The 15,797-nt window shown below is 43.7% G+C and overlaps 1 protein-coding gene across 1 annotated transcript in view; it reads left to right on the top strand.

Moving 5' to 3' along the window:
- The window catches only part of LOC126101037 (prolactin-releasing peptide receptor-like), a 990,136-nt gene that overhangs the window by 669,652 nt on the left and 304,687 nt on the right, over positions 1 to 15,797 (top strand). The window contains exon 5 of the mRNA XM_049911700.1: positions 1,494 to 1,612. Within this exon, the coding sequence (XP_049767657.1) occupies positions 1,494 to 1,612 (119 nt within the window). The remainder of the gene's footprint in view (positions 1 to 1,493; positions 1,613 to 15,797) is intronic.

Genomic DNA, 15,797 nt, shown 5'->3' with positions numbered 1-15,797 from the left:
TAATAGCAATGCGCACATATACAGATGGAGGTGCTACCAAGTAAACGAGGTTCAAAAGGGCAGTGCATCGGCGAAACTGTCATTTGTAGTCAGCTGATTCACGTGAAAATGTTTCCGACATGGTTAGAGCCGCACGACGGGAATTAACAGACGTTGAACGCGGAGTGGTAGTTGGAGCTAGACGCATGGGACTTTGCATTTCGGAAATGGCTAGGGAATTCAGTATTCCAAGATCCACAGTGTCAAGAGTGTAACGAGAATACCAAAGTTCAGGCACAGCGGAGAACGCACTGGCCGACGGCCTTCACTTAAGGACCGAGTGCCGCGGCGTCTATGTAGAGTTGTCAGTGCTAACAGACAAACAACACTGCGTGAATGTGGGACTTCGACGAACGTATCCGTTAGGCCAGTGCGGCGAAATTGAGTTTTAATTGGCTATGGCAGCAGGCGACCGATGCCAGAACCTTTGCTGACAGCGCAACATCGCCTGCAGCGTTCTACATGTCCATCGACATTTATATGGATACTCTGCAAATCACATTTAAGTTCCTGGCAGAGGGTTCATCGAATCACCTTCACAATTCTCTATTATTCCAAGCTCGTTTAGCGCGCAGGAAAAATGAACACCTACATCTTTCCGTACGAGCTCTGATTTCCCTTATTTTATCGTGGTGATCGTTCCTCCCTGTGTAAGTCGGTGTCAGCAAAATAGCAGTATGCTGGTCTCGTGACCGTATCGGTTGGGCTGTAGACGACTAGGAAATGGCGGCCTGGTCAGATGAGTTCAGATTTCAGGTGGTAGGTTTCGAGTGTGGCGCAGACCCCACGAAGTCATGGACCCAAGTTGTCAACAAGGCACTATGAAAGCTGGTGGTGGCTCCACAATGGTCTGGGCCGTGTTTCCTCAGGATGAACTGGTCACTACGGTCCAACTGATCCGATCACTGGAAATGGTTATGTTCATCTACTTGAAGACCGTTGGTCCCAAACAACGATGGAGTTTTTAGGGTCACCGCTTCACCGGGACAGAATTTTTCGCGATTTCTTCTGATTTGGCAACCCATACCTCTCGACATGAATCCCATCGAACATTTGTGTGACATTATCGAGAGACTGGTACGTGCAGAAAATCCTGCACCGCCAATACTTTCGCAATTATGGACGGCTTTAAAGGTAGCACGGGTCAATATTTATGCAGTGGACTCCCAAAGACTTGTTGGTTCGATGCTACGTCGAGTTGCTGCATTACGCCGGGCAAAAGGAGTTCCGAGTTGTTAGAAGGTATCTAACGACTTTTGTCATCTATGTGTACAAGACTGCAGCCTGCGATCTTGCCTAGCACGTGCATTTATGTTTAAGCATGCGTCACACACTTTAGTTTCATATTTTTGTCCAACCCACTGCAGGTGAGATTTGCGGTGGGGCGGGAGACGCTAGGCTCGCTATGGCGGGCAGAGCCGCCAGTGTTGGTGTTTGCGGTGTTGGTGTTGCAGTGCGAGGCCCACCAAACTGCGAGCGCGGCTGAGCATCGCGGCTATCTGGTGCCTGAGCGCCGCCCTCGCCGCCCCCATGGCCGCCGCCCTCAGGGTCACCATCGTCACCGAGAAGATCGGTGAGTCGACTGCTGCCATCTAGTCTACTAACGAAAACCCCACTTCAAAGTTTTGTTGACAGTGGCCGAAAATACATTGCTCATAATTACGGTATAGTTGATATGACTATGGTGTTAGTTGAAGGTGGTGACCTGGCAGAGAAAGTGAGAGGACTGGGATTATTGCGTGGAACGTATTTTCCAAAAATTTGCAACTGATTTATTAAATATTAAACACAACGGTATATATTATGTGTATGCTGACTGGGGTTATATGCTACACTATGTGATCAAAAGTATCCGGACACCTTCAACAACATACGTTTCTCATATTAGGTGCACTGTGCTGCCACCTACTGCCAGGTACTCCGTATCAGCCACCTCAATACTCATTAGACATCGTGATAGACCAGAATTGGGCCCTCCGCGGTACTCAGAGACTTCCAACGTGGTTAGGTGACTGGGTGACACTTGTGTCATACGTCTGTACGCGAGATTTCCACACTCCTAAACACCCCTAGGTCCACTGTTTCCGATGTGATAGTGAGGTGGAAACGTGAATGGGACACGTACAGCACAAAAGTATAAACACCGTCCTCGTCTGTTGACTGACAGAAACCGCTGACAGTTGAAGAGAGTCGTATTGTGTAATAGGGAGACATCTGTCCAGACCATCACACAGGAATTACAAACCGGATCAGGACCCACTGTAAGTACTATGACAGTTAGGCGGGAGGTGCGAAAACATGAAATTCATGGTCCAGAGGCTGCTCATAAGCCACACATCATGCCGGTAAATACCAAACGACGACTTACTTGGTGCAAGGAGCGTAAACATTGTACGACTGAGCAGTGGCAAAACGTTGTTTGGAGTGACGAATCCTGGTACACAATGTGGCGATCCGACGGCAGGGTGTGGGTATGGCGAATGCCCGGTGAACGTCATCTGCCAGCGCGTGTAGGGCCAACAGTAAAATTCGTAGGCGGTGATGTTATGGTGTGGTCGGGTTTTTCGTGGAGCGTGCTTGCACCCGTTGTTGTTTCGCGTGGCACTATCACAGCACAGGCCTACGAGTACATCGATGTTTTAAGCACCATCTTGCCTCCCACCGTTGAAGAGCAATTCGGGGATGGCGATTGCATCTTTCAACACGATTGAGCACCTCTTCATAATGCACGGCCTGTGGCGGAGTGATTACATGACCATAACATACCAGCAATGGACTGGTCTGCACAGAGTTCTGACCCGAATCCTATAGAGGACATTTGGGATGTTTTGGAACACCAACTTCATGTCAGGCCTCACCGACCGACATCCATACCTCTCCTCAGTGCAGCACTCCGTGAAGAATGGGCTGCCATTCCCCAAGAAACATTCCGGCAACTGAATGTACGTATGCTTGCGAGAGTGGAAGCTGTCATCGAGACTAAGGGTGGGCCAACACCATATTGAATTCCCGCATTACCTGTGGAGGGCGCCAAGAACTTGTAAGCCATTTTCAGCCATGTGTCCGGATACTTTTGATCGCATAGTATACATACTGAGAAGTCAGTGTTTGAACAAGAAATTACCCTGAGAAATCAGTTTACTAATAATAATCTGTCAAACTAAGACCACTTTAAGAATGGTAATTAACTCTTCAAGATTTAAAACGCGAAGTAGAGAATATGTAATAATAAGAGAGCTATCCTGAAAGTAACAGACGTTTTGTTCTATCGCGGCGTTTGGCGGTGTTATAGTTGCCATCTTTGTGCTATAGCGATCCTGTGGTAAGTACGTATCCGGCGGCGGTAGGTTGTGGCCTATGTCTCTGCTGCTTGGCTATCTGTGATGGACGGTGCTACAGCCGCCATTATGGGGCTATTATGTTCCTGCACGAAGTACATTTCCAGCAATGGTAGCGTGTGGTCTGTGTATCTACTGTTTAGCTTTCTGTGTTGTGTTAAAATGGGCGCTGCAACAGAAAATTCCGCCACTTGTGAGGTGCGTTCTGTGATTAGGTTCTTGTTAGAAAAAAGCTGCAAGTCAACCGTAATTTATCGTGACTTTTGTGATGTGTACGGAAAGGGAATAATGAGTGAAAGCTGTGTGAGGCAACGGCACATTGGTTTTAAAAATGCTCGTACCAATGTTCACGAGGAGGGCTGTAGTAATAGACCTAGCCACGACAAAATTCGTGAAAATCACTCTTTAACGATTACGGAACTTTTACTAAATGTACCCTAAATTCCAGTGAGTTTGGTGCATGACATGGAGGTGGTTAAGGTTGGTTACCAAAAATTTTGTGCTTCATGAGTTTCCAAAATACGATCGCAGGCAGTAGATTTCTGCAGAAACGGTACTGAAAAACTTCTACCACTGTATGATAACAGCCTCAATTTCAATAGAGATTATGTAGCAAAATAGCTGAAGAGTGTACTTTTAAATCTATCTAATAAAATTTGGTGTTCCCGTATTGTTAATTTTTTATTTCAAAATGTCTGTTACTTAACCCGTATATTACTGCCTTAAAGATGAGGCCTTTCGTGGCAAAAAAGTAATCTTATTCGGCTAGAGCAACAGCTTAATTTCAAATGTTTCGGTTTTCCCCGCAGACATATAATTTCACCATCGACACAGAACAGAGCGGGTGAGCGATTCCCTTCTCTCTGTTACCATGGACGGCCACTTGTACTGCAGTAACAGGTCGTGATGCGAGCCTAAATGGGTTCTTTCGTGTGAAAGCAAAACAAAAATTTCTAAAACTGTCCACCAGCTTGACATCTTCAAGTGATGTCATCGTCTCAGCACAGGCACAGAGGTAGAACGTAGGTACAGAGTCAGCTGCTTTTACTGTAACGCTTTGGTGGAACTACTGAAAAGTGGCTAATTGTCTCTCGTACTGAAATAATTAGTTACGAAGATTATGCGGATACTATCTACTTTTTACTATGCACAGTGCATCAGACAAAATGGAAGTGTGTTGACTGCTATGGTGTGGTATTGTGTACGGTAACAAGAATCACGTGTTGTGCTAAGAACCATTCTTATTATTAAAAAAAAAACTTTCTTACTTTCACACGTAGTTGTAAATATTGATACCAATACACAAAGAAGATTTCAGTTTCCGAATTCACTTACATTCTGCATTGCTCGCGTAGTCGATGAATTCGACGTGTACTGCAATCCTCCAAGCCTAACATTTCGGCCCCTCTTTACAAAGCTCAATTGTTTTGCACCAACCGCTTTGTGAGTCGGCTATTCGCCGCGAAGCCGATGGCACAAAAAATGATTCGGTTCTTTTTTAGTTACTCAGATGTTATCCAGAAGTTGCTAATAGAATGAAGTGCTGATTGTTAAATTTGTACGTAAAGTAACTGTGTACTGGACTATGGACTACGGGTGTAGATTAGGCCTATGTTGGGCTTTCGGAACAAAATGGTCAGATCACAAATTGAGAAAACTGTTTTCCTCTTAGGTACGCGATTTTTCTTTAATTGGCTCTACTGCTGCGCAACATTAACTGTTTGGATCAGTTGATGAAATCTGTTGAATACGACGTGTTCAGTTTAATTTCAAGTTACGATATTTTCAACCAGGCAGCGTTTGTTTTTTCTTGTTGAACATGTGTTTCGACACGGTGATAAAGACACGGATTTAGTGCAAGAGGAAAATGCTGATAAATTCCCGTGAACAGCTGTACCTCATTGTCATGCGGTTTGTCGACTTACTGATAAATTATCGAGGGACAGAGTCAACGATAGATGCCGAATGAAATGGAAGACTACCTAAACTAAGGGCACAGAAACTGTGACTGACTCCATGCAACAGATCCTAGCAGACTCACCGTGGAAATTGGCACAAGAAAAAGATACCCGGCTCGCAGCCGCGCATAAAGCGTTCAGGCAAACACTGAGATCGATCCCGTATAAAGCGACGGCAGTGCAAAAATCGAAACCTGCGAATCATGGAAAACGAATCCGTTGCTGCTAACGGTTTACATGTTTTATTAAAAAAATATCCTTGATGTCACCTTCTATACAAATGAGGTCTGTTACACCTCTCTGCTCATGTTGACACACAAACCACACGACTATCGTCAACGGAGATTCCTCGTGCTGTGCTTCAGACGCCATTACATGGGCAGAAAATTGGTGTATGGGCTGCATTACTGGAACTTTAAATTTTGAAGAAATCATGACAATGTACATTATTGCTTAATGATCCATGGCTTCATTGGCCAGCTGATGGAAGATGAAATAAACTACTCGTGGCGTCAACTGTGCACTTACCTTTTAACACTACGCGTCTTCTGTAAGAGTTGTTTGGGGAAAGCGTTATTTGCCAAAACCTATGGGCTCCATCGCTCACCGGATCTCACTTCACCGGACCTTTTCCTTTGGGGAGCAGCAAAATCTATAGTGCATGGCAACTGCCCAAACACGCTTTGAGCGTTAAAATCGGAAATATTTGCTTTCATGTGAAGTATACTATAATCAGATCTTCAGAAGGTGTTATCCAATAAAATTAACCAGGTTCAGACTTCTATAGCCGAGCGTGGACGTTATTTGGAACGTATGTTGCGCCTAGTAACTTCCCCAACGCCCAACGCCCTATTTAGAGGTACTCTTAAATTTGCTACAAACAAAATTTGAATTATAATTTATACTTACGTTGGCCTGTATCTGGGTACTGTTCTGTCACAACGCTACTGCTCTGATCAGCTTGCTTCGAATAAGAATCGATCCGAAACATCTTCAACTGCCACAGGTTAGAACCAAACTACAATCTATGGCCGCATCGCCGACGTATTCGCACACTGAAGTACCAAGTGAACAGATCAGTTAGATACCCTCGCACCAAGGCTATGACGCCCGATGTGACACTGCTGGTTGACGTCTAATCGAACTCTCGCTGAAGAAGGCTCCACGGGTAATGCATATCCGTCCACTTTAACCAAGGCGAGGGCAACAGCGCCCCCTGCGTCGTCCAGTGACCTGCTCGACGGTGTCACCGGCCCCATGTTTGTCACAAAGTAAATTAAACCGTGTCGTGCCCGCCACGGCACATTTTAAACCACACCTCATCTTATATTTTTCAACAAGTTGTAACTCCAAACACTTCTGGCTTACCGCGCACGGTGTCCTGTCCTTCTATAAGACATTACTCTGATCAAAAACAATTACTCCACCTTCCATATAAATTGAAGGAGGATGGGGGGCGGGGCGAGGGGAGAGAGAGAGAGAGAGAGAGAGAGAGAGAGAGAGAGAGAGAAAGGAAAGTAAAGGGAAAAAACTGCTGATGTCAGCTGAATTGGGGCTTCGTGCGGAGGCGACGACTGAAAATGTGTGCCGGATCGTGATTCTAAACTGGTATCACCTGGGGCAGTTGCGTAAACCGCTGCGCCATCCAGACACAGTGTTCATCGCAGCTGCCCGGACTCTCTAGGCCGTCACAATTTACACCTAGCACCACCTACACTATGTGATCAAAAGTACCCGGACACATGGCTGAAAATAACTTACAAGTACGTGGCGCCGCCCATTGGTAATGCTGGAATTCTGTACTGTGTTGGCCCACTCTTAGCTATGAGGACAGCTTCCACTCTCGCAGGCATACGTTCAGTCAGGTGCTGGAAGGTTTCTTGCGGAATGGCAGCCATTCTTCACAGAGTGCTGCACTGAGGGGAGGTATCGATGTCGGTCAGTGTGGCCTGGCACGAAGTCGGCGTTCCCAAAACATCTCAGAGGTGTTTTTGAATATTTAGGTCAGGATTCTGTGGAGGCCAGTCCATTACAGGGATGTTATTGTCGTGTAACCACTCCGCCATAGGCCGTGCATTATGAACAGATGCTCGATCGTGTTAAAAGATCACTGTCCCCAAATTGCTCTTCAACAGCGGGAAACAAGAAGGTGCTTAAAACATCAATGTAGACCTGTGCTGTGATAGTGCCACGCAAAACAACAAGGGGTGCTAGCACCTTACATTAATAACATGACCACCGCCTCCGAATTTTAGTGTTGGCACTACACACGCTGGCAGTTGACGCTCACCGGGCATTCGCCATACCCACACCCTGCCATCCGATCGCCACATTGTGTAATGTGATTCGTCACTCCACACAACGTTTTTCCAATGTTCAATCGTCCAATGTTTACGCTCCTTACACCAAACGAGGCTTCGTTTGGCATTTACCGGCGTGATGTGTAGCTTATGAGCAGCCGCTCGACCATGCAATCCAAGTTTTCTCACCTGCCGCCTAACTCTCATAGTACTTGAATTTGATAGTGATGCAGTTTGGAATTTCGTGTGTGATGGTCTGGATCGATGTCTGCCTATTACACGTAATGACGAACAGTCGGCGGTCTCTGTCAGTCAACAGACTAGATCAGTCTGTACGCATTTGGGCTGTACGTGTCCCTTCACGTTTCCACCACCTTATCACATCGGAAACAGTGGACCTAAGGATGTTTAGGAGTGTGGAAATCTCGCGTGCAGACGTATGACACAAGTCACACCCAATCACCTGACCACGTTCGAAGTCCGTGAGTTCCACGGAGCGCGCCATTCTGCTGTCTCACGATGTATAATGACTACTGAGGTCGCTGATACGGAGTACCTGGCAGTAGGTGGTAGCACAGTGCACCTAGTATGAGAAACGTATGTTTTTGGCGGTGTCCAAATGCTTTTGTTCACATAGCGTATCTACAGTCTCCATCCATGTCCTCCATGCTCGCTGGATTGAGATTTGCGTATTATAAGCAACGCCGACGCAGTAGCTATGGTGTCACCATGAACTAACAACTGCAAACTACAACGTACGTTGAACTAATCACTTGTGAGCAGGCAGTGTTTAAGTATCGGACGTGAGAGTCTAGTGTGTCTACTTTGTTGTGTCATAAATCGAAATGGAGAAAGTCTCTACACAAAATACTCAAAGACGTCCTCCGGAATGCGAACAGAATTCGTCCCGCATGAGTTGACTTCCGAACGAATACAACGAGGCGTGGACGCCTACCACGACGTGGTTGAAATGTGAAGAGCGGACTATTTCTTTCTGGAAATAATCATCACCGGTGACGAGCCTTAGTGTTATGAATACGAAACTACCATCGAATGACAAAGAGCAGAAATTCACATGGAGGGACCACACTTCGATGGCATGGCCGACATTCAAGCTATTGTGATGCGCGAGTTGAACAACATTCCAAAGGCGGACTTATCTCATGGTTGCAAGTGGTTGTATTTTACTCAAATGGGAGGAGACTATGAAAACCATGTGAAGTACTAAAATCACCTTTAACGTTTCTGTATCTTTTATTATTTCAGTCTCTGATTTTTTGCACTTGCGGGGGTATATTGAACACTGCATGTTAGGGCCATGTCGTTTGCATTTGTTGCGTATTCCGGTTTTTAACTCGTGAATCGTCGCTGTATTCCACGACATTTCATTCCAGAAATTTCGTGGCCTTGTCTATAATGTATCATTTCACTTAATTGTTTGGTACTTTTCACACGATAGCGCCAGCACAATAGAAGTCGCCATAGTGCTTGCAACTAGCCTGCTTAATATGTGGATGGAGCAATTTGAAGACAGGTGCATATGCTTGAAGGCGGTTACTGTTTGAGCAAAGAAATAAACGTGCATAAAATAGTGAGTGCTGGTTGATAATTTTCTCCAGGTGCACGATGATTCCTGTTACACAAGTTAAAATTAATGTACGAAATTACCTACATTGTCATGGACCATTGTTTCCATTACGGAGCTTCAAATCATATTCAAGAAACATTTACGTTACACTTCGCGTTACAAGGTGAGCCAATACAGTTGTTAAGAATTTGGTGCAAATCGTAATGAACGTGACGTGTTATGCATCTCATGGAATCTATGTACGCCAACTTAAATGTGCGATTTAAAACAATGCTATATTCTGATCTCATTCCTCTGATTCATAAGTAGTACGTAACTGAAAGGCTATCAACAGTACTGCCCAATGAAAACTTGTTTTTACAGGGTGTTCAGAAATTCCCGTTACACACTTCTAGAACATGTAGAGGGGAGAGAGAACATCACACTATGAATAGAAACCCATTTCCGGAAATGTACCGTTCCCGTGCTACATCTTCTTGGAAACATGTGTGCTAGGTAGATAGGCAACAGGGTAGTCATGGTAGGGAGTGATTACATCAGATCAGCTGAGTTCATTTGACGACTGTCCTACCTTTCCGACCTGGTATGACCCTCATTCACGTGTGTGTGAGTGTTAGAGCAACATGGTTGAGTACATGTTTATAGAGCTTCTGAATGGTGAAGCTCACAGTAATGCAGGAGATGCTCGTCGCCTATATCAAGACCATTTTCCACAACTTCCGACTCCATCTCATACTCCTTTGGCCACAATTACGCAGCGGCTTGGAGAAATGGTACCTTCACCACCAGCAGGCGCGATTGTGCTGCTCCAAGGAGACGCCGTACACCCGAATTGGAAAGGACCTTACTGCATCTCGTTGAAGAGAACCGGTCAACGAGTATACGAGCGATTTCTTTGGCTATTAACGAATGGAACTGTAAAACAAGTGATGTACTGGGTCGCGCATAATACATTACTTGTAAAAGTGGTCCCGTTACCAATATGTTTTCAGATGGTAGCAGGACGGAATCGGTATGTCTCCAGACGTGGGTTCCAATTAGAAATATTGTCCCTCCCCTCTACAATGCTAAGAAGACCGTAACGGGAAACTCTGAACATCCTGTACAGTTGCCTAGGCTTCCGAGGCCAGAGTCAGGTGACACAATAATTTTATGAATATCATACCACGTCGTAATGTAATAAACAGTGCTAAGGAATCCAAAGTTTCTGGTCAGTAGACAGGGAAGAAGCCACTGTAACCGTAGCCGAAACGTTGATTCCTCCAGTGTAGTTGTTTACATTATGATGTGGTGCGATACTCAGAAACCTCTTACGTCAAAACTTGTTTTGTTCGTCAAACATAGATGGCTATGCAGCCCTGGCCTCTCGGTGACGCAGGTTCCCAGACCAAAGCTATTCACCATTCTTCTCTATTATTTATTCAAACGATTTCTACGTCAGTGTAACCGAATTCCAATGTCATCGGTGAACCTCAAAGTTTTTATTTCTTCTCCGTGGATTTTAATTCCTACTCCGAATTTTTCTTTTGTTTCCATTACTGCTTGCTCAATATACAGATTGAATAACATCGGGGAGAGGCTACAGCCCTGTCTCACTCCCTTCCCAACCGCTGCTTCCCTTTCATGTCCCTCGACTCTTATAACTGCCATCTGGTTTCTGTACATATTGTAAATAGCCTTTCGCTCCCTGTATTTAGCCCTGCCACCTTTAGAATTTGAAAGAGGGTATTCCAGTCAACATTGTCAAAAGCTTTTTCTAAGTCTACAAATGCTAGAAACGTAGGTTTGCCTTTCCTTAATATATTTTCTAAGATAAGTCGTAGGGTCAGTATTGCCTCACATGTTCCAACATTTCTACGGAATCCAAACTGTTCTTCCCCGAGGTCGGCTTCTACCAGTTTTTCCATTCGTCTGTATATAATTTATGTTAGTATTTTGTAGCAGTGGCCTATTAAACTGATAGTTAGGTAATTTTCACATCTGTCAACACCTGCTTTCTATGGGATTGGAATTATTGCGTTCTCCTTGAAGTCTGAGGGAATTTCGCCTGTCTCATACATCTTGCTCACCAGATGGTAGAGTTTTGTCAGGACTGTCTCTCCCAAAGCTGTCAGTAGTTGTAATGGGATGTTGTCTACTCCCGGGACCTTGTTTCGACTTAGGTCTTCCAGTGCTCTGTCAAACTCTTCACGCAGTATCATATCTCCCATTTCATCTTCATCTACATTCCCTTCCATTTCAATAATATTGTCCTTAAGAAAAACGCCCTTGTATAGACTCTCTATGTACTCCTTCCACCTTTCTGCTTTCCCTTCTTTGCTTAGAACTGGGCTTCCATCTCAGCTCTTGATATTCATTCAAGTGGTTCTCTTTTCTCGAAAGGTCTCTTCAATCTTCCTGTAGGCAGTATCTATCTTACCCCTAGTGAGATAAGCCTCTACATCCTTACATTTGTCCTCTAGTAATACATGCTTAGCCAATTTGCACTTCCTGTCTACCTCATTTTTGAGACGTTTGTATTCCTTTTTGCCTGCTTCATTTACGGCATTTTTATATTTTCTCCTTTCATCAATTAAATTCAATATTTCTTCTGTTACCCAAGGATTTCTATTAGTACTCGTCTTTTTACCTACTTGATCCTCTGCTGCCTTCTCTAATTCGTCTCTCAAAGCTACCCATTCTTCTTCTACTGTATTTCTTTCCCCCATTCTTGTCAATCGTTCCCTAATGCTCTCCCTGAAGGTCTCTACAGCCTCTGCTTCTTTCAGTTTACCCAGTTTCTTCAGTTTTAATCTACAGTTCATAACCAGTAGATTGTGGTCAGAGTCCACATCTGCCCCTGGAAAAGTCTTATAATTTAAAACCTGGTTCCTGAATCTTTGTCTTATCATTATATAATCTATCTGAAACCTTTTAGTATCTCCCAGATTCTTCCATGTATACAACCTTCTTTTATGATTCTTGAACCAAGTGTTGGCTATGATTAAGTTATGCTCTGCGCAAAATTCTACCAGGCGGTTTCCTCTTTCATTTCTTCCCCCGAATCCATATTCACCTACTACGTTTCCCTCTCTCCCTTTTCCTACTATCGAATTCCAGTCATCTATGACTATTAAATTTTCGTCTCCCTTCACTATCTGAATAATTTCTTTCATCTCATCATATATTTCATCAATCTCTTCGTCATCTGCGGAGCCAGTTGGCATATAAACTTGTACTATTGTGGTAGGCGTGGGCTTCGTATCTATCTTGGCCACAATAATGCGTTCAGTATGCTGTTTGTAGTAGCTTACCCGCATTCCTATTTTCCTATTCATTATTAAACCTACTCCTGCATGGAAATAAAATGCGAAAATGCTATGTCACAAGGTAAAATACACTGAAGTACCAAAGAAACAGGATAGGCATTGAAACGTCCCCTTTGAAAAATTTATACACGGGACTGTGTTTAAACTGGCACACAATATTTTTAGCGCAACACAATCTGACTTTCAAAAATCCCTGACTAACATTAACCTATACCTTTCACAAATCACTTACCTCACAAAAATCTCCGTTACTCGAACTACTGCAATACAGCGAGCGCCACTACTGCCAGCTAAATAACAGATTCAAACTACAGAAGGCACTAACTACTCATAGGCATAGTTAGCAAATGAAAGATTTTAATAGAGAACAAACAATGTATTTACCTTAATAGTGTTGAAAAACCATAATATACATAGCAGTTCATAATATCCAGTATAAAAAATTTCAAAACTCCGCCATCTCTCTCCCCACATCCACCACTGCTGGCGGCTCACCTCCAACTGCGCAACGCTACGCGCTGTTCACATCCAGCTGCCGCTGCCCAACACTACAATGGCAGACAACAATGCAAACTAGCCACAGACTGCACACAGCACAGCCAGTGATTTTCATACAGAGCGCTACGTAACGTTGCCAATAAGAAAACATAAACAGCCTACTTGCAGCATGAGTAATCAAGTACAGAGATATGTTAGATTGGTTACTGCTGTTACAACGATAGGTTATAGAAATTTAAGCGAGTACGTTCAACATTGCAGTTCATTTTAGACATCCCATAAGGTAGTAGTCAGGATGCGTGCGTTTGACCACTTAACATTTTGGAATAACATTCCCATCAGGTGGTCTTTCCACATACAGTGCTTACATAATGTAGCACACATTCTTTCAATAATTAAGATGCTCGCATCTATCCCATAGACAATAGTCATATTTATATAAATGGTTACTAGCCCACGAACGGTGAAATGGAGCCTCAGGTGACAAGGTGAAGTTTAGCTGGTCTATCTCGATCTTTTAGGGTAATTCCCTTTACATTTATTTATAGCTGCAATCCAGAGACGACTTCATCCTTGCCCATTTATGCTATGCACATGGACATATTAGTAGCTATCTGTTATTTCCTTTCAATTCTTCCTTGTGAAGAACATGCCGTTTTCCCATGTCAAGTGTCCATAAAAAATTTCTAAGGTGTCTTCTCGGGTCAAGCACGTTTTATCATATCATATTATATCTAATTAACAATAGCCTTTAATATAACAGGCGATAGTTCTCTTTTGTAGCACGTTGTGAAACTGACCTGTGTCGGTCGATAGAGTATAAGGGCGTCGCACGTCCGTTCATGCAGTTACGCGTAAAACACGATTTGACCTACACTGGTCGGTTGCTATTACATGGCGATGAAGTGGCGTTGTTCGTTCACTCAAGCGTTATTTTTTGTAATAAAATAAAAAATTAACCTTGATAATTTACCCCATTCAGTGTCAGCAATAAGAAGAAGACTTCATCCTTGTCCATCTATAGTATGCACATGGGCATATTAGTAACTATCTTTTATTACTTTTTAATTCTTTCCTGTGAAGAACATGCCGTTTCCCATGTCAAGGGTCCATAAAATTTTCCTATGTGTCTTTTCGGGTCAAGCATGTTTTATCATATCTTATCTAATTAACAATAGCCTTTAATATAAGAGGCATTAGTTGTCTTTTGTAGCACGTAGTGAAATTGACCTCTATTGGTCCATAGAATTTAAGTACGATGAAAGGGCGTTGTACGTCCGTTCACGCAATTTCCATATTTTTTACACGTAAACATAACTTGACGTATGCTGGTCGATTGCTATTACATGGCGATGAAGTGGCGTTGTTCGTTCACTCACGCTTTATTTTTAGTAATAAGACAAAAATTAATCTTGATAACATTCTTCATTCAGTGCTTGTCAGGAATAAGTAGTACATCTATATCAACTGATAAAAACACCTACTCGACCATCTGTGTACAGGTTATCCGAAATTATTGCATTTTGGCGTTTACATACTACAGTTTCGCTCTTTTAAGTCTAATGTCATATTTCATTAATAACGGTGGTTGCGTTATGCAGCATTCGTTGTGAAAGGGAAGATATATTCTAATAGTGTAAGTCGGGGTAGTGTGTTCGCTCTCATATAAATCCACACATAGTTTGTTACATTTTAGTCAAAACCTGGTGCAGAGGACTTATGTTTCTGAGTTTCAACCACTCTATATTTGTTTTAAGATATTACTGCGTTGGTCTTTTATCTTTGACAGTCATGATCTCAGACATGCACAATGTTCCCCGCCATGTTTATATACAGCGCGTCATCTAGGTCTACTTAGTTTCACGTGAGCTCCCGAGGACCACAGCACGGAGTCCGTGGAGACGAGGCGCTCGCCGAAGCTTAAGTCTTGGTGGTGACTTAGTACCTATGTGCCGCATTTTTAAAATGTGACTACGCCTATTCAGGCTGTTTTACTTTTCTTTCTAGATCATGCCCTCGTAGACACATTATAGAATCTGGTATATCTTCTGAAGAAGGCTCAATTACTTGAGCTGAAACCTAGGTAAACGTTGGTTTCAATACCGAAATCGAGGCTGATAGTTTCTTATATATTAGATTTAAGCGAGTTTGAACGTGGTGTTATAGTTGCCGCAGGAGCGATGGTAGACAGCATCTCCGAGGTAGAGGCGAAGCTGGAATTTTGCCGTAGGACCACTTCACGAGTGTGCCGTGAATATCAGGAATCCGGTAAAACATCAAATATCCGACATCTGTGCGACCGCAAAAAGATCCTACGAGAGCGGGACCAATGACGACTGAAGAGAATCGCTCAGCGTGACAGAAGTGCAACTCTTCTGTAAATTGCTGCAAATTTCGATGCTAGGCCATCAACAAGTGTCAGCGTTCGAACCATTCAACGAAACATCATCGATATGTGCTTCCGGAGCCGAAGGCCCACTCATGTATCCATGATGGCTGCACGAGACGAGGTTTTACCCCTCGCCTGCGCCTCTCAACACTTACATTAGACTGTTGATAACTGGAAACATGTTGCCTGGTCGGACGAGTTTCGTTTCAAATTATATAGAGCGAATGTGTGTGTACGGGTATGGAGACAACCTCATGATTCCTTGGACTATGCATGTCAGCAGGTGACTGTTCAAGCTGGTGGAGACTCTGTAATCGTGTGGGGCGTGTGCAGTTGGAGTGATACTGAACCCGTGATACGTCTATATACGACTCTGGCA

This window comes from Schistocerca cancellata, chromosome 9 (assembly GCF_023864275.1).
Source record: "Schistocerca cancellata isolate TAMUIC-IGC-003103 chromosome 9, iqSchCanc2.1, whole genome shotgun sequence".
In the NCBI taxonomy this organism is placed as follows: domain Eukaryota; kingdom Metazoa; phylum Arthropoda; class Insecta; order Orthoptera; family Acrididae; genus Schistocerca; species Schistocerca cancellata.
The sequence above is the reverse complement of the archived record's forward strand: the minus strand, read 5'-3'. Positions and strand labels throughout refer to the sequence as shown.